Source organism: Eutrigla gurnardus, assembly GCF_963514095.1.
Source record: "Eutrigla gurnardus genome assembly, chromosome: 5".
In the NCBI taxonomy this organism is placed as follows: domain Eukaryota; kingdom Metazoa; phylum Chordata; class Actinopteri; order Perciformes; family Triglidae; genus Eutrigla; species Eutrigla gurnardus.
Window position 1 is genome coordinate 23,523,802 of NC_139919.1, and position 21,422 is coordinate 23,545,223.

A 21,422-nucleotide genomic window follows, 5' to 3' on the forward strand; every position below is an offset into this window, starting at 1 on the left:
AGGATGAGCATGGTAACGATCATTCTCTGTGATTAGTTAAAGTAAAAGCACAAACTTACTGTTTGTATTGAGAGCAGAGATTATGATGATGATGGTGGTGAAACTGTGGCCGTTTGTTTCCTTATATTTTTCAGACCAGACAAGTCCTCGAGGAGCTTACAGAGCTGTCCGTCATGGTGGAGCTGGCGAGCGACTTCCTGGACCGTAACACGCCTGTCTTTAGAGACGACGTTTGCTTCTTTATCAGCCAGTCAGGTGAAAAAAACACACAAAAACATCACATTTCTGTCTTCTGAGGTCATTGGTTAAGTTTTGATGGATTTTAATTTGTCAAAAACATCAATTTGAGATGATGGTCGTTGTTTATTAGAAAAATCTGTCAATGAAATTTACTTGCCTGATACCATCATATTGGGGTTTTTACCTCCAGCAGTTTTGCCTTACTGTGCTGTAGTTCTACATGGTAAACATATCCAATCGTTCCCTCTGACCCCCCAGGAGAGACAGCAGACACCCTGATGGCACTTCGCTACTGCAAGGGCCAAGGTGCCCTGACGGTTGGTATAACCAACACTGTGGGCAGCTCCATTTGTCGGGAAACAGAATGCGGAGTCCACATCAATGCTGGGCCGGAGATAGGAGTGGCCAGCACTAAGGTAGAGTTTATACTGTGCATCTCATCTTTGCAGCAATAAGTAAATCACTATAAATGCTTCATATACACAGTTATTTGTTTAGACGCTGTTCAGCAGCAGCAACGCTTTGGGGTTATATGAGTGTTTCTTGTGCGTGTAAACCAGGCCTACACCAGTCAGTTCGTGGCCCTCACCATGTTTGGCCTGATGATGAGCGAGGACAGGCTCTCCCTACAGCAGAGAAGACTGGAGATCATCCACGGCCTCAAGGTGCTACCTGGTCAGTTCAATAAGATCAATAAATCACAACAAAAAGTCTTTAAAAAGAAATGTGTACATGTGTGACCATAATACCTCCATCTTCACATGAACTCTTCTACTGTCTTAGACCTGATAAAACAGGTGTTGGCCCTGGACAACAAAATAAAGACCATTGCTGATGAACTGTACGAGCAGAAGTCTCTTCTGGTCATGGGCCGAGGTTTCCACTACGCCACCTGCCTCGAGGGGGCGCTGGTGAGTTGAGAATGCCACAGTAGTCTGTTGAAAAAAATGCAATTTACTCTACTAGAATAACCTGAACGATGAGGAGAAAGTAGAAAAATCAGATGACATAACAGGGTTGTGATGTGTGCAGTGCTGCATGTGTCATCATTATGCCACCATAGAATGGAACATTGGTAAAAAAAAAAGTTCTCTATAAAGCCATATCACACAAATTGCCTACTTATCTATATTCTCTACTGACGCCAATCAGTAGCTGCAATCAGGCAGTAGAACATGCACCATTTTTGGCCAAAGCGTTTTTAAAGTGTTCGGACCCTCAGATCTTGGTGTGAGCTACAGTGTCATTATAAACTAGATTATTTTATAAGATTTAAAAATATAATTTAGGTTTATTTGACACCGAATGCCAATTATTTGTTGTTTTTAAGACTGATATTTGTGTGAAACATTTATACTACCATCTTGGCCAGGACTCCCTGGTAAATGACATTCATAAATAAAGGTTAAATATATTTTTAAAATGTGGTTTATGTTTTTACTCGCATGCAGAAAATCAAGGAGATCACTTACATGCACTCCGAGGGCATCCTGGCCGGGGAGCTGAAGCACGGCCCTCTGGCACTTATAGACAAAGACATGCCGGTCATCATGATCATCATGAGGGACGCCTGCTACACCAAGTGCCAGAACGCTCTGCAACAAGTCACCGCCAGATCGGTAAGTCCTGGAAAAACCGAGTGTAAGAGACCTGCAGGCACTGGAACACACACCTGGACACTTGCACACAAATGTTAAGTTTGTGAGTGCAATACAACAAAATGATCTTCCTGCTTACGTCTCTCTCACTCTCTCTCTGTCCATCAGGGTCGGCCCATCATTCTTTGTTGCCAGGACGACCCTGAGATGAGTGAGATTGCCTACCACACCATCCAGCTGCCGCACACTGTGGACTGTCTGCAAGGCATCCTCAGTGTCATCCCCCTGCAGCTGCTGTCCTTCCACCTGGCCGTCCTGCGAGGATATGACGTGAGTTCGACTCAAGCTATCCGTGCAAATTCTCACTGTGTATGAAAAGCAGGCTTCAAAGCATATCGCTTTTTATCTACCAACTCTTTCGTGTGCTAATCTGATCACTGGTCAAAGCCGCATAAATTAGGGCGAGCATACAAACAATTGGTTAGATTTTGATATGGAATATGACATTTAAATGCACTTATGTTTTAAAACATCTTGTGCTTGTATATTTAGCTATTTGAATGCTTTAAGTTGCGTCTATTTGTGCATGGCTTGGATGTTGTTGCATATGATTTTAAATGCCATGCTAAGACTGAAGTTCAGGTTATGCAGTTTTTCCGACATTTATGTTCAAGTCTCAACATGTCAATGGAATTTAATTTACATACTGTCACGTTTCATCTCCCTCATGAATTGTATTTACATAGTTTACAAAGTTATGGCATGTGTAATCAGTCAAGAACAGGATGTGATCACTGACTCAGGCAGCAATGTGTACATTGTGCTTTTACACCTTCAAGAAAGCTGATCTGTCCTCTGTTTTCTAAGCTTGATAATGTGTGTGTTGTTCTCGCGTCCGTCCTTGATAACAAACAAGCGAATGCACTTCATGTGACAACGCACAGTCCAGGATATTTGCTCCAACAAGCTGCTTTCTCTTTTTGCAGGTTGACTTCCCCAGAAACCTGGCCAAATCTGTGACCGTGGAGTAAAAATACTGTTCACAAAGCACAGGAGAAGAGAAAGGAGGCTCATAGATTTACAGTCCAAAAGTGCAATTTGTTCAGTATGTTTGTTATTGCGCGTGTGAGTGGCGAGATGGGGGTGAAGTCGGGCACTTTGCATGGGTGTGGGCGTGGACGAGGGTGTGAGTGAGAGTGAGAGAAAGTGACAAATGGAAGAGGGAAATATACGGTACAATTACCTTTTTTTAAAAGAGAAATGTGAAGTCCAAATCCGACTAATTAAAACACTGCTGAGGACGTGCCAGTGCCATTAAGGCTTTTGCGGAACAATCTATGAAAACAATATTCACACATCCAAAGCAACCAACATGCAGTGTCTTTTTCTTATCTCGAGACGAGCCGAAAACAGTACAGGCTTAAGGGAAAAGCATTGATATGGTGTATTGAAGTGTTTACAGTTGTGCAATATGGGGACCAAATGTGCATTACGTATGCACACAATCATGAGTGAAGTGATTTATTCTCTTTCTGTTTTATGATTTTATTATGTCTTTTGGGGGCGCCTTACCTTTCTTTGCATTATGGGAAACGTAGGAATCAAGCTTTTATTCCAGGATGCTCTGAATGATGAACATCTCATGTTGTTTTTTATTTCACTGCACATTCATTCCATCACTGTGCCTGGTTTATTTCAATATTTTTAGCAGAAGCTTGCATAAGGAAATTCCTCAATCTGGCTCTTACATTATTACTTGATTATTTTGTTATGTTGCTGATCGTTTATGCTATTTTATTGTTTTTTTTTTTCATTTTAATTTAAAATATATTGTGTGTGTCTGTTCTGTTTAACAGAATTGCAGTTTCCAACATCAGCTCATGGTAGAATATGAACTTTTGTTCCTGACTTTCTTTACACTTATTCTTGTCATAGGTTGGAGCATTTCCATACAAATACATGATAATAATCATAATTATTTAAAGAGCACTCATGCAGCAAAAAAAAGAGAAGAAATTATGTACCGTGACTTTCAATAAAACGTTTGTTTTGTCAGCTGTATGTATGGGTTTATAATAATGATAATATTCTGTATTTATCTGATATTTTATAGGGGCTTAAGAGAGGGTTTGATTTATATATTTTACTGTGATTGTATTTTATACTGTGTTTTATAAATAAGCAGGCACTATCAATCAATAAATAGATAAAGCATTATATTCAATGTTTCCTCTTCCTTCCTTCTCAAAGCGACATTTTAATCAATAACATCCAGAGAAGTTTTTTTTTCCCCACAAAGTTTTGTGTGAAGGAGAAAAAAAAAAAAAAAAGTTTGCGCCCACGTAAACTGCGCGATGACGTCACCCGCATGCTCGCGCTGTGCTTGTTGTGGCGTTCCCCTTCCTCCGCACACCCCGGCCGCCGTCCCTCTCTGCTGCTGCCGCTGGAGTAAGCTAGGAACTGGAGGGAGGGAGGTCTATCTGTCGTGACAGCCCGGTCTCCTAAACTTTCTACAAGTCTAGGCTGTGCCCGAAAGCCGGAGGGAGCATCGTATCTGCGTGTTCGATGCATGGGAGTGCCCTGGGAAAAGCGAAGGGAGAAGGTAGGTCTCGCCGCTGCTCCTGCCGCCTCCTCTTGTCGTCCGTTGGTCCGTCGGAGCTTTCAGTTCAGCCCGGCCCGGCTACCGCATTGCTTCCGACAGAAGTGAAAAAGGACGGGGGGGTTGGGCAGTGTAGGCCTCGGTAACTTCGTAACCCGACGTGAATTTACGTCGGCGTGTTTAACCGATTATTTCCAACGGCGTTGGAGCACCTTAGTGCCAGCGGTGCTGCGGCCCCGGTGTGTGTGTGTCATACACGAGTAGTGACTTCATACCTGTGTGCGCGCGCGCGTGCGTGTTTTGAGTAGGCAAAGCTACGTGTGGACATTTTTTTTGGGGTGAAATTCTCACTTTTACACCTGGCGTATGCCACAAAAGAGAGTTGTCAGTGTCCGTGGTTTTACCCATAGAGCCCCGCTGATGATGTCACTGCGTTACACCGAGATACATGACATGTCTGTGGGCCGAGCGTGCTCAGGTTCGAACCGGCACCACGGGCTGCCACGAAAACGGCTGTAGATGTGACGAAAAGCTAAAACGCTAGTGCTGTGTTTTATTTGGCATGGTACGTCAGAGGCAAGTTTCAGCACGACTGCGGGATTAATCTGACACGTCTCAAATCTGAAGCATGTCAAAGCGTGAGGATCGGCATGTGCAGTTCAGTGAGACTGTAGTAGCCTACATGTGCACACACAAATACTGTGCAATACTCACATATAACAAGGTTGTTTCAGGAAACGTGTCAGCAGCAACACGTGGTACTGGCATCCTCCCCCCCCCCCCATCACACATCATGAGCATCCTTCATCCTCTTCAATTTACCGCTCTGGCTCTCTCAGCAGGCATCAGTTGCCCGGATGTCGTTGCCCCCTGTGTGTTTTGTAACTCTGCCACATCAGGACGAGATGCCAGTTCTTCGGGCCATGATCTGATATCATAGCTAGCTCACTGACTCACATCCAGCTCCCGACAGAGAGCCAAGGCCACGTCGGAGCCCAAGGCTGCACCGAACTGAGCTGCACAGTTAGTCGTGATGAGCACGGGTTGAGGATGGTGAAGGTCAATTCTCTGTCAACTCGCTTGATAAGAAAAGTGTCCACGTTAACGAAACCACATGTCTTTTCATTCATGTTTAATCTCATTATTGAGGGTGACAAATACTTAGTGCACTTACAATGTTGTCTTGTCATGATTAGGTTCAAATATCACCATATTTTTTGCCAAATACCTCAATATCGATAATGTGGGTTGACTATCGTTGCATTGTGAAACGTTTTTGATTAAAAAAATGTTATCAGTGATATAGATATAATGAATAAGTGGGAAAAGGTGAGTAATAGAACAGCTAGTACAGTTTAAGTTAAGAAAATTAGGCTAAATCACTTTATTGCAATGCAGCCTTTATTACCAGAAATAGACTAGATCCATAATCTAAGACGATATCTTGTCTATTTGGAGAAACGGGTCTGCACACAGTTATGATTTGCAATATCAATACACTGAATATATGTGTGTATATAGAAAACACATACATGATACTGACATGTCTTTGCAGCCTAGATGTTAGGGAAGCAGAGGCCAGTTGACTACAGACAATTAGTTCTTCTACTAGAAGCTGCCGGTTTTGCATTTGGACCGAACGACATGTGAAAATGATTAATTGCATTTTCTTTTTTTCTTTTTTTTACCAATATTGCGATCGCCATTCAGTATGCAATCATTTTAGTTCCTTATCTGCTGTATTTCTAGCACTCTTGCCTCACAGCAAGAGGGTCCTGGGTTCGATTCCCGGGTCGGCCCGGGTCCCTTCTGTGTGGAGTTTGCATGTTCTCCCCGTGTAAGCGTGGGTTCTCTCCGGGTTCTCCGGCTTCCTCCCACAGTCCAAAGACATGCAGGATGGGGATAGGTTAATTGGTGACTCTAAATTGCCCGTAGGTGTGAATGTGAGTGTGAATGGTTGTCTGTCTCTCCATGTCGGCCCTGTGATAGACTGGCGTCCTGTCCAGGGTGTACCCTGCCTTCGCCCAATGATAGCTGGGATCGGCTCCAGCCCCCCCGTGACCCTAAATACAGGATAAGCGGTAGAAAATGGATGGATGGATCTGCTGTATTTCTCACACTAATCATAATATAGTATGACTAACACAGTATTGCACACAGTCAAAATATAATCACATTATGTATTTTGCATCTCATGATGAAATGAGATGAATTGATGCATTGATATGAACGTATCTTTATTTATTTAGATATTGAAGTATAAAAAGAATAGATTATAACTTGTAACGTCAAGCCTTGTACAAACTATATATATAATTTAGAATAATCTTACTCCTCTCCATTGAGTAATAGTACTGTAACAAGCTAAAGTACACACTGACTATGCCTCTACCACTCTAAAAATATTTAGATAACTCGAAGCCTGCTTCTAAACATTTAACTGTTGCTGCTTCACGGTCGGGAAGCACAGAGAGATGTTATTTTGCCTCCGGGGCAGAAGTTGATTCCCTTCACTTTACCCAGCATTCATACACATACACTATATATATAGGGATGTCACATTAGCAGACATGTTGTAGTTGATGCTAATACCAGTGAAATTTTCACAAATCTTGATACCCAATTTGATACCGCGGTAAAAACAAAACAATGAATCCCATATAACTGTAACATGCTCTCCTTTACCATTCTAGTTCTGGCATTCTGCTATTTGCAAACGTATTATTAATCCCTGATGATTCACCTCTAGTTTCTCACCCAAAACTAGATTTTCTAACTACAATTACACATCATGATGATGTCATTATGTGTTCTCCTCTCCCTCTACTTCGCTTGAAAGTGTTATGAACGCTGTGTGTGGACTGATGAAAGCAGATTGGGTAATATTAGCATAATGGATATAGTTTTTATTTTGCTGACGGTAGATATTTACACAGTATGATGAAAATGAGTTAGCTAGGACGTTCTTGTGTTGCTGAGACAGCGAAAAGGTCTTGAACAGAGATCATTTCCTCCGGATTTGTCTGTCTGAAAAATGCCATTTCAGAATGTTTGTAAGATATGTGGTTTGTGGAAAAAAAATAGCTGATATTGCAAATATTAACTTTGGTGACTAGGTGGCGAAAGAATCGGTCCTAATCTGTGTTCAATTTTCCGTTGCGTCTGCACACTGTGGGGTGTCGCTCTTGTGAATTATTTCTGGTCGTACCGTGAGCGTCAAAGCGCTCTACATGTTGTTTTTTTATCATTTACCGTCATCCGCATGCGTCATAGATCACAGGGCAGGGTGTTTGAAGACGATGAATCGCTCCGCACTAGTTCCGTTGGCAATTAATAGTGACTGATCATGTGTAATGCACTGTAGAAGTCAAAATTATACACGTAATAGTGTGACCGAGGATTGGTATCTGTTTGTTTGGTAATTAGCCATTGTATGTGTGTTATTTTTTCCAACACAATGATGACATGTCGATAATGAGATTGCATTTACATTTACATTTACATTTAGGTCATTTAGCAGACGCTTTTGTCCAAAGCGACTTACAATAAGTACATTTGTCAAAAGAAGGAAACAAAGAAACCACGACGTATCATTGCCGATGCAGTAAGAGCTAAAAATAGAACAAGTGTTAGGTCCTCATCTGAGTAAAGTAGTGCTTCAAGAGTAACAGTGCTACGATCCGAGTTTTTTTTTTTTTTTTTTTTTTTTTTTTTTGCGGGGGGGGGGGGGGGGGGGGGGGGGTCGAGGGAGGGTGTTAGTGGGTCATGCTATGTAGAGTCGAGGTGAAGTCTGAACAGGTGAGTCTTGAGCCTTTTTCGGAAGATGGCAAATGACTCTGCTGTCCTGATATTGGTCGGGAGTTCGTTCCACCACTGAGGCGCCAGAACAGAGAAGAGTCTGGACTTTGCTGAGCGACATTTGTTTGATTTCAGTATCCCCACTAAGGGACGACGACGACGACGATTGCCTTTTAACTTCATCATAACTGAGGCCAAGCAGTGTGATTAATGCTCACAGCTTTGTTAAGTATGTCAGTGACCTACTAAGTCGTTAAACCTGTTTATTCTTTATGTCTTTGTATCCTAAAAGTCTCTGATGTGTCCCACGTGGAGCTTACCTGCAAACCGGCCTGGATTTCACTTGGGGGGCATTCATCTTCGTCTACAGTAATCGAATCCTCTTTGGATTTGAGCAAATTCCTCAGTGCCATGCGGGCCAGAACTATATAACAGGTGTCTGCTGTAGTCTGTCTAGCTTTCTGAGACTCTGTTCAATATATCTGTGCTGAGTCAACCGCACATTTAACCTATGGTCGTGCCTAGTCTGGCTGTAAGTGAGGGATTTGCTGTGCCTGCTCCCCAAATGGGTTTGGGTTATGATTAATGGCCCCATTCATGGCGTTCTTTAGCTTGTTGTTTTTTGTGCACCAGACATTGAGGGCCAAATGGGTAAAAAAAAAAGTGTCACGTTTAGCCAATGCAGCATCGAAGCTAAGATAGCAGAGGCGGTATTTTTCTCAGAGGGAAATGTGTTGGAGGATATTGGACGCACAAGATGTTAAATGTGCTCTGGTCTAGAATCCATGCTGCATGCATGTCAAGATAATGTTTCTGCTGCACCTGCATTCTAAACAATAATGTAATCAAGTGGGAAAAGCTCTGCTTTGATCGCCAAAATGTTCATCACAAATAGCCCGTTGGTACCATTTAGTCCCTTAGTGGGGATACGTCTGAGGAGGCTACAGGGAAGATGGGAGAAGCCCAGAAAAGGACAGAGGAGTGAGAGACTGCCAGGAGCATAAAAGGACGCGCAAAGGAAGACAGAGCCAAGAAAAATTGGAAAAACTGAGACAAGCACAAAGGAAGTAAAGGTGTTTGTCAGCTCTCCCCCTCGGGTGCAGCGAGAGAGCCAGCTGGACGTGCAAGGCAGGAAGGCAGAGGAAGAAAGTAGAGAGAGATGAGAAGGATTCATTTTTCATCCGAGTAATGGTGCGGTTGCAGAGTCGACTACATCTGAAGATGATGTTTTTTTTTCAGTGTTTACAAAACAACATAGGAAAGAGAAAAGATGGTATATTCAAGAGGGATTTGGGTTATAAAAGAAACTATTCAGAACCAATATAGGCAATTAACAAAATACATTAAGAAAAGAATGAAATCCCTACAATTTTAAGGCTTATATCATCAGTTTGTTGTATTTGTTGTTTGTTTTTTCTGTTGATAAAGAAAATGGCAAATGCCGATTTGGCTGTCATACATTCATAGATTAATGCGACACAATGTAGCCATAATGTTCCCTCTCTCCACTAATAATTTCATAATAAAGGCAGTAACCGTCCTGTCAGCTCTAGTTTCTGCTGCAGCTCTTTATGATGCTGTCACAGTGTTGAAGCTGATACTATGTAGCTTTACAGGTCACACAGCCTGAGGTGGGTTTTTGGCTTTGTTTGATCATAACCTCTTTCTAGTGTTCGTGTCCTTGACGTCTGTCAAACACAGAGCTAAAATATAATACTCTGATAATATAATGAAATCATTTAACCTGTGGCTGTTTTCTGAAGGAATGACAAACAGCCGTGACTACTCGCTGTTGCGTAGCTACACAATAGTGTGCCCTCGCCCACACACATACACACACCCCTAGCCAAGAATAATACTCCTCCTCCACTTCCTGCCTGAGGAATCAATGCGAACACAGACACTTTTTTTTTTAATAAACGCACAAACGCATCATGCGATGACATCTGTTGTTACGTACAAGTTACCGTGGGCTCATCCCGTGTGTGTGTGTGTGTGTGTGTGTGTGTGTGTGTGTGTGTGTGTGTGTGTGTGTGTGTGTGTGTGTGTGTGTGTGTGTGTGTGTGTGTGTGTGTGTGTGTGTGTGTGTGTGTGTGTGTGTGTGTGTGTGTGTGTTTTACTGTTCATGAGTGTGTCGGCCTGAGTTTGGATATGGCAGCGGGAGCCTCGGGAACAACAAGCTGTCAGCGGCCTCTGTTCTACACACACAAACATTTGCAGCCTCGTCTTCAGCTCCGAACCACCGTTCCCGTGTCAGACGAACAAACTGGGCAGGAAACGGTGATGGATGGGTTGGCTTTTGGACTGGACTGGGACTGGACAGATGGAACCATATTAGGCTCTGTCATTCACTGTGGGATTCAGTGGATGAGGGGGAAAAATTGTCTTTATGGGTGCAATAATAAAGGCTTATTAGCATGTTCACCATTCTGGTTGGCCATTTTGAGATGTTTTCTTCTGTCTCTCCCCCCTCCTGCAGACAGTGCTGGTGGTCCTGACTGTTCAGCAGGATGAGTGAGGCGGAGGGCCAGTTCTACAGCGTTCAGGTGGGCGACTCCACCTTCACCGTTCTCAAGCGCTACCAGCAGCTCCGCGCCATCGGCTCCGGGGCCCAGGGCATCGTCTGGTGAGAGGCTGCGCTTTTGTTAACATTTTGGGGAATTGCGTTGCCAGCGCCCAGGGCATTGTTAATAGTTCTGCCTAATTAGATAAACATGGTTTAGTGTGTCCCACTAGTGGTGAGTCTCTTCCACTACAGACATTGTGACATGAAAAGCCACAAAATACTGCTTTAGTCACATCCGTGGTTTCCCTACTATGACTGCTGTGAAAAATGCCTATGGTGGTCATGTCAGTTAGTCACATATTTAGCGTTTTTTTTCCCATGAAATTGCCGGTTAGTCAGACAACAGCTTTCCTCTGCCGAATGCATTCATTTTCTTCCTCAATAACCCTTTGTCTCCGTCTCTTCCCTCTATACAATGTGACCAGCTCTGCTCTAGATACAGTCCTTGGTATACCGGTGGCAGTGAAAAAGCTGTGTCGACCCTTCCAGAACCAGACCCATGCTAAGCGTGCCTACAGGGAGCTGGTGCTGCTCAAATGTGTCAATCACAAAAATGTAAGGCTTCCATTTAAATGCTTGGGTCACGCATTTTAAAGTTTCTCTTCATAGACAGCTATAGTATGTACATTGAAGCAGCTTGGTTGAATACTTCCTGTTGACTGGCCATTAAGAGATCCTTTCCTTCTCTGCTTCCAATGTAAGTGTTGGGGGATAAAAGCATGTAACAAAGTTTTTATGAAGCTTATGTGAGACGTCAGCAGTTGCACAAATCAAGTGTGTGTCACTGAAAGTAGCAATGTTTTTGGTTCCTTATTTCTTGTGTTTCGTCCAGAGAGTTTTAATGCACTGAGTTGAACGGTGGGATAGAAAGACAAAAAGGGAAGTCTGTATTAAAAACAATGTAACTTTAGAAGATGCCCACTTGATTTGATTTACTCAGACTGCTGACCTCACATGCTAGCCTCAGCTGAAAGTTGGAATGTATTTTTGCACACAACAAGCCTTTTTCGTAGGAAGGCATGTCTGACGGGATCTCTTAATGACCGGTATGAACAAACAAAAACCGCTTCATTGTGTGTATGAATGCCTGATCACTGTTTTAAGACAGACTAGGATGTCTCAACTCGCAGCTGTCGTAAAAACAGTCCTTTTAATCACATGAGATGTAATGTAATTGTTTTATTAAGACGGGAGTAAAGACTTGGAATCACTGATTAGAGAGAATCAGCTCGCTGCAATGTGGATGTGATTTCTTGCTCGGAGTGAGGGAGTCCAGACAAACTCACTGGAGTGCTCTGTCCTCAGTCGGCTAGCTCTCCATGGTGGAGTAAGAGAGTGGACTAAGGGCCTGTCTCTCTGCTTGCAGATCATCCGTCTGATCAATGTGTTCACGCCTCAGAAGTCCCTGGAGGAATTCCAGGACCTGTGAGTGACAGTCGAGTGTTTCCCAACAATCTACTCTGTTTTCTTCAAGATTGACAGATTTGAGCTAAAGCTAGCGTTTAACTAGTATCTCCTTTAATTGCTTCTTTGTGTTTGTCACTGTTCCTTGATGAACTCCTTTACTACCTTTTGACTGTCCCTCTTATAATCTCTTATCATTTATCTGCCACTCTGAACCATTTTTTTCCACCTACTGGCCTTTTTTTCGTTCCTCCCTCGGCTTTTAGGTATCTGGTGATGGAGTTGATGGATGCCAGCCTATGCCAGGTGATCCACATGGACCTGGACCATGAGAGGATGTCCTATCTGCTCTACCAGATCCTCTGTGGCATCAGGCACCTGCACTCAGCTGGCATCATCCACAGGGTAACCGGACAAGGGTTATTTGTGCTGTCGGCTAAATGTTAACAAGACAGTAATGTTTCTACACCATGCAGAAATATATTAAAGAGTCATTAAACATCAGTCTGAAAAGCAGTGTTTCACTGCCCTCTCTTGTTGAAAATTGTTGCTGCTGGTTGTTCAGAAGCCTGCTCTGTTGCCCAACAATCACACATCACTGCTGTGAGGCGAGGTGTCGCGAGGAATACCTCAAGGTTTATGTATTTGTGTGTGCATGTTTCTATATTTATAGTTTCTCTCTCTCCTCAGGACCTGAAGCCCAGTAACATTGTGGTGAAGTCCGACTGCACTCTAAAGATCTTGGATTTTGGCCTGGCTCGGACGGCCTGCACTAACTTCATGATGACCCCATATGTGGTGACCAGATACTACCGTGCCCCCGAGGTCATACTGGGCATGAAGTACAAGGAGAACGGTAAGGACAGTCTTACAACGGTAGTTATAAACATCCTATTCCTCTAAAATGAGAGGGATGGTTGATTATCATATAACACTGATCTGGCCCTCTACAGTTATTTTGACATTTGGCATCAACAAAGGTATAATTGGATAAACATGATGTTGCATACAGCAACAAAATGAACTGTTCAGAAGTTATAAATGCTTAAAAGAAAGGTTCTTCATGTCGTTACTGAACCACTTATTCACCTTTGTGACCAGCTGACACTGTTCATAATAGTGTTGTTTCTATAAAAGTATCAGTTTGTGCTATAAATTAGCATATTTTAGTTGGTAGTAGTTATTTTTCTTACAAAACACAGTCAAGTTGATATCATATAGTGGTAGGATTAACTTGTCAGGCTTGTATGTGGTCTTTCCCAGTCAGGAGTGTATCTATTCTGTTGAATCACTCACAATGAATAGTGCATCCCGTCCAAAGTTTAAATTAATGTCCTAAAATGGTCTGTATGATCTGGAGTACACAGACCTTTCAGCTTCTGTGCAACTGAAATAGAGGGAAGAGGGGAGTTAATGGGCATTTGCCACATATGCGCGCGGAGAAAGAGAGGCGATCTACATACATCCCACTCTGCTAAGCACGCACACAGGGAAAGTGATGAAGGGAGCAACAGCTGTGTAAACTGATAAGCAGAGCTGCAGAGGCGAGGAGAAAAGGCCTGGAAGGCTGCGTCTGGTTTCCGAGCCAGAAAGAGGGGAAGAAGCCAGCCTTAAGAAGAATATGAAAGCATCAGGTCATGGCACAGCTAGAGGATGGACTGAAATAACAACTTGTGTTGTGCATTTCAATGTTTCTCATTGAAATTTAAATCATGGAGCACATCTGACATGTGTCTTTTTACGCTGTATACATGCCTTATATTATGTGATCATTATTTAATCTGTTGTCTTTCTGTTTGCTTGTGTTATCTGTTCCCAGTGGACATCTGGTCAGTTGGTTGCATCATGGGAGAGATGGTGAAGGGCAGCGTCATCTTCCAGGGCACCGACCGTATCCTTGGCTGTTCTCTGTCACGGTCCCACCTTTCACCCTCCATCAAACCTCCATCTAACACAAACACATCCATCTTGGCGACCTCCTTGTGTTGTAGTTCTTCAAACACACTTGATTTTTCCCAGTTATGCCCCGCTATGCCCCGGATTTCCAGCATATCCCAATTTTTAATCAGAGAGCTCTGTGTGTTTCCTGCTGCCGTCAATGATTATTAAATCTGTGGAGTTGTTTTTTCAGATAGCTATAATCCCTTTAATTGATAGAGGGAATCCATTCGAAGCAATTCCAACCATTTGCATTTATATTGGCTGTTTCTCTGTTCCTAATGGGTTTGGTCACCTCTTCACTCGGCAGCTCCTTTCTGCGGCACTATTCATTTACGCCAGGGCGCGGTGCGATTCTGGGACAGATTGCTTTTTATCAGAGGAAGTAATAGCCTTTTACTGCAATTGTAATTGCAAAGTCGGAGAGCTAGCTGAATGTGCATATCTCTATATTTATTACTTTTCTTTTTTTTATGTCACTATTGGATAGATCGTCGTGAAATGTAACGCACCCATTCATGTTACCCTCAGGATGAAATGGAATAGCTGGTATTCCTAGCGCCGCCGTCAGGTTTCAGTAATACTTTGGTTTATGACCAAATACCTGCAAAACGACCAACATTCCCATCAACGTAAGCTGTGTTTCTTCTAATTGGCAAGTGTGCAGTGGGCATGCTAGCATGCTAATGTTAGCATTTATGTCAAAGCACCACTCTGCCTCGATCTGCTAGCTCAACTGCGACCATGGACTCGTCGTGCATGAATTCCATGTATTTGATTACGTGCCTTATCTAATGATCCTCTCATTTACCGACGCGCGTACGTACCCATAATGCAGCTGAGTTGTCCATAACGAGCGTCCAGACATCGACCAGTGGAACAAGGTGATTGAGGTTCTGGGCACGCCCAGCCAGGAGTTCATGAGCCGACTGATGGAGACCGTGAGGAACTACGTGATGAACAAGCCGCAGTATTCTGGCGTCAGCTTTGCCGAGCTTTTTCCGGACTGGGCCTTTCCTTCCGACTCAGAACATGACAAACTGAAGAGTAAGAATTTTTGGACACTAAAATAAACTTGTTTAACGAAACTTATAATGCATGTAGATGCAGTTTCCTAGTAAGAGATATTTTTAAATCCCTGTCCAAGGATACTACTTTAATGCATTATTTTATTCATAGAAAGGCATTTGTCTGCAGTATATTGATGTAATGAGACATTCCTTTACAAAATGACATGGAGACGGGCTGGAAACCGGATCACTTACGCAACCAGTTGACCATGAGACCATGAGAATGACCATGTAGGTCAAAAGTGGTTCTGCCCTAATCTGTGGCATTTAGAGTTAGACATCACATCACTGAGCCAAGAGAACAAATCCTGACATTCCTGGAGATGTTACCCAACACCTAATCAGGTCTCATGAAGACCGCTTCAATTAACTGATGCCATGGGCCTGTTTCCATAGTAACACTGACTTCCCTCTGTTGCCATTATAGCAGGTCAAGCAAGGGACCTGCTGTCCAAAATGCTGGTGGTTGATCCTGAATGCCGCATCTCCGTAGAAGAAGCCCTCAACCACCCGTACATCCACGTATGGTACGACCCCGGGGAGGCCGACGCGGTGAGGACACTTGCAGCGCTGGTTCACGTTATCAATGCAGAGGCTGTCACCTTGCTGATGTGTGTGTTTTGTTTTGTTTCACAGCCGCCTCCCCAGATTTCAGATAAACAGCTGGAAGAGAGAGAGCACTCCATCGAGCAATGGAAAGGTAGCCTGCACTGCCCTCTAGGGAAATCTATCAGTAGTGCATCTTAACTTCCTTACAGAGAACTAAACCGATTAAAGAATCAAATTTATTTTAAAGTTAAAGCAAAACACTGCCAAATCATTCTAAATACCAGCATTGAAACAGAGATTATTAAGAACATACAATAGGAGCAAATAACAGCAGCTTTTGACATTTCTAAGAGTCGCTGGAATGACTACAAATAATGAATTACTACAAACTCCATATTTCGAATTTCCTGTACCTTTAAGGCTACTTTGTGAGAACACAGTGACAGCATCTAACACATTCTGCTTTTCTACAGAACTCATTTACGAAGAGGTGATTGACTGGGAAGAGAGGAACAAGAATGGAGTGATGAAAGAAGACTGCTCGGGTACGTACATGAACCATCTTCATTCGTTTTCTGCAATATTGGACACCAAACTCCTATATGTAGTGGAGTCAGAGCACAACTAGCTTAATACTGGTTCCTCATTGTGGTCACGCTGGTCCCACAAAAAAAACGTATAGGATCTGTTAATCCTAAGTGTTATTCTATTCTTGTTGTGTGTGTCGTGTTTCAGACGTGGTGTCGGGTTCGGCCTCCCAGTCCTCATCAGCCAACGACATCTCGTCCATGTCCACGGAGCACACCTTGGCCTCGGACACAGACAGCAGCAGCATCGACACACTGACCGGACCGCTGGACGAGAGTCAGTGAACACAGTCTGTGGCCACATGTGTCTGCCGGCCTCAGTCCTCCCCTCCCATTTACAATATCCAAATATCAATCAACCATCACCTTCCCTTTTCTCTTTACTCCATCCCCCCTTTCTGGTCTTTCCTTCTTTTTTTGTCCTGTGTTTTTCTTCTTTTAAATGAATAGGTCTATTTTTCTATTTTCTTTGTGCGTGTGATCTGATGACCTTGTTGAACCTTTTCAATGTCAAACTTTGTTTTCAGACGGCTGCCTCGAGGTCAACGCTGTCTATTTTATCTGTTGGGTCAAAGGTCTCTCTTTCTCTTCTTAGTGGATATTGTTTACCTTGATCGAGTATATATTGTATGATTTATGCATCCATATTAATTTCTCAGAAGGAGGTGGGGATTGTTGTTTTGTTCCGTATTTTAATAGTTTTATTTTTTTAGCGAATATTACGCTGAGATGAGAGGTTCTCAAATTAGAGCAGACACACACTGAACATAGACCACAGCTGCCAGCCGCCGCTCTCATGCATGTAACGCCGATAACGAACAAAAGCTTACCACAAGTCTGTCGCGCCAATCTGATGTCCATCTGATGATAAAACACTCATCCAAAGTCTGATTGGTCCTCTAGCCAGCTCGCAGTGTTACAGATCTCCACCGTTTTTAATTAATTGCCTTGAGTGATGTGAATTTTGAGCTTTTCCTTCAGACAATTCGGGGAAGCCGTGGTTGCAGTGTTACATTGATTATTTCTTGATATGATGTACTGTATGTAAAAAAAAAAAAATGTCATGATCTGACACATAGTGGCTGTTGACACGTTCATCACTAATAGGTAAAATGTGCTCATTTTGTTTAGATATCCATCATATCAGTAGAACTATATATTGCACCCCTATTGGACATAAGGTACTGACTAACAATGTGTATATCACAAGAACATCATCATCCTGTAAATTTGGGAGCAGCGAAAAGATATATGTAGTATTTATTTTTTTGTTCTTGCAAAAATGTTGCACACAGTCACACTGAGGTCCGTGTAAAAGAAGCCTCTTTCGTCGAAGCATTTCACCGACAAACGGATGCAGATCGGCTGCTCCTCTTCTAAAGCATTCCATCAGCACCGGCGCAGTCGCAAAATCCATCATGAATCAGACACCATGTAGATTAAGGCGGTAAAACACAAATAATGGTGTTTAACTTGCATGAAGGCGTTAAAAGATGCCAATAAGTTACCGTAGCTCTCGTTATAAAGAGAAATCCGTTCAGGTCAGTTATTTCACTTACAGAACCTTGATATTCTTGGTTCTGAAAGCTTGTTTGATGCATTATGTTCTCATTTGTTTTGCCTTTTAAGCCTGTGTGCGTGCGTGTGTGTGTGTGTGCGCGTGTGCGTGTGTGTGTGTTATGAAAATGTACCCTGCGGCGCTTTCCATTATCTCCTTTGATTCGTCCTGAAAGACAGCAGTCGCCCGGTTGTAAGGGCAAAGTCTATGGAGGAAGTCGGCCCCTCAAGACAAAGCAGACACATTGTGGTTTTAAACGATGACTGATCCTGAATGAAAATCTGGACCTTGGAACTCGGAAACGTAAAGAGGATAGAAACGGACTGTGGAGCTGCTTTTTTGCAGAACTGATTGCACAGAGCGATGGACATGCAAACACATGACACTATGGATTCACCGAGGACTTAATTGTTGCACACTCTATTTTCCTTTCTAAGAAACATGACCTTATTCTTTCAGTCATGCCTTGAATGACCGGAGGAGTGGCCATTTCACTCCCACAAAACTTCTCATGTAAGGATCTGAGCGTTACGGTGCTCAGATCCTCGTTTACCATGTTTAGAAAAAGAAAAAAAAAGCTCAATTGTATACATTGTGCATCTCACATTTTTGTTGAGTTTATTTCTGCTTTTATTTTCAGAGATATCCTGTGTGATTGCAACGACCACAATATAATTACCTGGCCAATATCTTTTGCCCTTAACGTAACTAATAAAGTGGACATCAGTGATTATTTTTCTTCAGTGATGTTTTGTACGTTTCTCAGATTCTTAAAAGGAAAAATAACGTCAAACCTTTCTCCATTGGGGAAAGAAGATATTCTGACAAACTCCTATACATAGAGTTTGAAGACTAGCCCGTGTTGTGCCTTTTTGTCCTCTTTTTCTCAAAAGCTCTTGACGATGTATTCTGTCTTCTTCACTTCACTGTTGAGCTCTCCGAAGGTGTCAAAGAACTGATCCATCTCCTTCTGCAGGGTTGCGTTGTGTAGTTCTGCGGCGGCCCGGGTCCCTTCGGACTCTGCGATCTTAGCCTGGACAGCCTGGTACCAGTGGCGCTGCTGTGCCAGGTTCGTTTTCAACCGGACAACCTCCACCTGCAGCTCTTCGTTTCTTTGCTCTAGCCTGAAAGACAAGAGCGTGCATGTGAAAGGCTTTTAGGAGTGAGGAGAGGTCGGTCGTGTACGAGCATGTCAGTTGAATGGTTTTAATTGTGGTTTGATTATTGATGCCTGAGATAATTTGGAAAAGGCAGAACCGGTTATCTAACTGCTTCGAAGGTTTGGTGAAATTGCACGATTAAATATATCCAGCTCCTTCCTGTTCTCGCCCTTGCTAACCAGTACCAGCGACCTTACACCGAGACTTGCTCTATCTATATCAGTAATAAATGAGGTATGTGTTGTGTCTAGGTCAGCAGCATGGCCCCTTAATTTAGCTCTCTTTCCAGTGCCATGAGCTTGTTCTATAGGTCAACCACACAAGGTGTGCTTTATTCGTTCAAAACCACACAGTTATAGAAAACACTGTGTCTTTTAGGTTAATGGAGGGGAAAAAACAGTTTAGACATGGACTGAAAACAAGTGTTTAAACGGAATGAAAATAAATAGGTCTTCGTAATAACCTTGCTGCCTTTTGTTGGGAAAGTTTCAAACTAATAGCAGTTGGCGTTGTGCTTTCAACCAAACAGGATGTAGGGTGAAGCTCGGGGTCAGCCGAATGGACGGAGCAGCACAGCTGAGTGGACACACACTTTCTGGGCCTGGGAACATTGTGTCACCCTCCACTGGAAATACACCAAGGGGCTGGGAAAATCTCGTCGGCAAGTCAGTGAAGTGAAATTTGCGATAGTGAAGCCGAGAGCGTAAGAGCATTAAATTGAGGACATTTCATTTGTCTTTTACGCGGCGTGTCTAATCTCTGTAACACGATTATGTCTGCTGTGGCGCTTGAAATGGAAATGCAACACAAAATGAACATTACCTGAGTATTCGGGCCTCGTACTCCTCCCTCTGTCTGATTATTTGCTGTTGGATGCTAGTGAGGAGGCTGCGGAGGGCGCTGGCGGAGGGGTCCGCCAGGGGTACAGGAGGGGGCACCCTGGGAGTCCAGGGTGGCTGGTCTGGGTGCCGGGCATCAGCTGGGGGCCACAGAACCCGGCACTCAGTTTGGGGTAGCCGAGGGGGACTAAGATGTTGCTGAGGAGGTGACATGGGGAGCTGGAGATGCAGCTGCTTAAAACCACAGGATCCTGAGTCCGGCTCTGGCTCCTGTTCATTCTTCCTGTCTTGGTCTGGATCCTGCTGCTGGATTCTGGTGCTCCTGCCTTCACTCACTCCCTCGCTGTCCATCGGCCCCGGGGTCTGCTCAGGGGCCCATGCTTGGCACGTCTGCTCCTGGAAGCTCGTTTCCATGTCAAAGACCTCTTGGAGGTCGTCGGGGGCGACGGCGTCGGGGAGGTTATCGTACAGAGAGAGCGCACTCCTGTGCTCCTCGTTCTGCGACAGACTGGGGCTCTGCTTCAAATGAGCTCCCTCCTCAACTCCCCAGTTGCCTCCCTGCTCCCCCACTCTCTCTCCTCTTGCTGTGTTTATGTACGGGCCCAGCTCTGCTTCCCAGCCCCGTCTTCCCAATCCTCCTCTCCAGCTGCAGTAGCTGTGATCTGGCCAGGCGCCAGTCCCTCTTCCCCCACCGGCCAGTGTGGGAACCTCAGCCACAGCTGGGGCCAGACCAGGGAGAGGGCTGCGGGGGCCTGGGAGTCTGGTTGCAGCCGGGCACACAACCCTGCTCTCCTCCTCCTCCCTGGCCCTCCCTCGCTGGGCAAAAGGTGGGCAGTTGTCGTACGGGGGGTCCGTGGAGCAGGAACTGGCTGTGGTGGGGGTCTCAGTATGAAGACAGTGCAGCTCCATGGTGAAACCAGGCACATGTGGGTGCTGAGAGGTATAGATAACTGCCCTCCCCTCCTCTGTCTGCTGATTCAGGTCTTGGATTTGTGAGCATGCTGTGGAGCCTCCCCTGGAAGGTGAAGGAGCCCTCCCCTTTGCCTGTCTGTGCCCTTGAAGCTGCTGCCTAATGGCAGACAGGTTGTAGTCTATGTATGTATGTATTTGCGTGTGTGTGTGTGTGTGTGTTGTGTGTGTGTGTGTGTGTGTGTGTGTGTGTGTGTGTGTGTGTGTGTGTGTGTGTGTGTGTGTGTGTGTGTGTGTGTGTGTGTGTGTGTGTGTGTCTTTAAGCAGGTCTGACATCAGCTGTTACTTTAGCAGAGCTTCTGAGGGAGGGACCAGGGTGTAATATAGTCTGGCTCATTCCTAAAGACAGTCACACATAACTGGAACCACAGAAATAGACAGTGGCCATGGGCACAAAGTGTGAAGCACACACAATGAACCCCATAATCTGCAGTACAATATATGTCAAAAACACATAAACACGCAAACTTAAAGACTTGATTTTATGTTAAAAAAAAGAAAAGAGAATGACTCAGATTTACCAGATAATGCTTCAATTAGACTATTA

The 21,422-nt window shown here is 43.9% G+C and overlaps 3 protein-coding genes across 4 annotated transcripts in view; 2 read left to right on the forward strand and 1 right to left on the reverse strand.

The window, feature by feature from the left end:
- The window catches only part of gfpt2 (glutamine-fructose-6-phosphate transaminase 2), a 29,166-nt gene extending 25,111 nt beyond the window's left edge, over positions 1–4,055 (forward strand). For both annotated transcript variants that reach the window (XM_084010451.1, XM_084010450.1), the window contains 7 exons: positions 135–255; positions 499–656; positions 801–915; positions 1,024–1,151; positions 1,692–1,859; positions 2,007–2,168; positions 2,825–4,055. In XM_084010451.1, coding sequence (XP_083866577.1) covers positions 135–255; positions 499–656; positions 801–915; positions 1,024–1,151; positions 1,692–1,859; positions 2,007–2,168; positions 2,825–2,869 — 897 coding nt within the window. In that variant the 3' untranslated portion in view covers positions 2,870–4,055. The remainder of the gene's footprint in view (positions 1–134; positions 256–498; positions 657–800; positions 916–1,023; positions 1,152–1,691; positions 1,860–2,006; positions 2,169–2,824) is intronic.
- Positions 4,056–4,282: 227 nt separating this feature from the next.
- On the forward strand, positions 4,283–18,638 carry mapk9 (mitogen-activated protein kinase 9). The gene is made up of 12 exons (XM_084010457.1): positions 4,283–4,440; positions 10,715–10,861; positions 11,227–11,356; positions 12,168–12,226; positions 12,472–12,610; positions 12,896–13,061; positions 14,025–14,096; positions 15,008–15,190; positions 15,641–15,765; positions 15,850–15,913; positions 16,236–16,307; positions 16,498–18,638. Exons 2-12 carry the CDS (start codon positions 10,746–10,748, stop codon positions 16,632–16,634), a joined length of 1,263 nt encoding a protein of 420 aa, XP_083866583.1. The 5' UTR covers positions 4,283–4,440; positions 10,715–10,745; the 3' UTR covers positions 16,635–18,638.
- A 131-nt stretch (positions 18,639–18,769) lies between these two features.
- On the reverse strand, positions 18,770–21,026 carry LOC311014080 (uncharacterized protein). The gene is made up of 2 exons (XM_084010456.1): positions 19,890–21,026; positions 18,770–19,031 (listed from the first exon to the last, which is right to left on the reverse strand). Exons 1-2 carry the CDS (start codon positions 20,813–20,815, stop codon positions 18,794–18,796), a joined length of 1,164 nt encoding a protein of 387 aa, XP_083866582.1. The 5' UTR covers positions 20,816–21,026; the 3' UTR covers positions 18,770–18,793.
- Between the last annotated feature and the right edge of the window lie 396 nt (positions 21,027–21,422).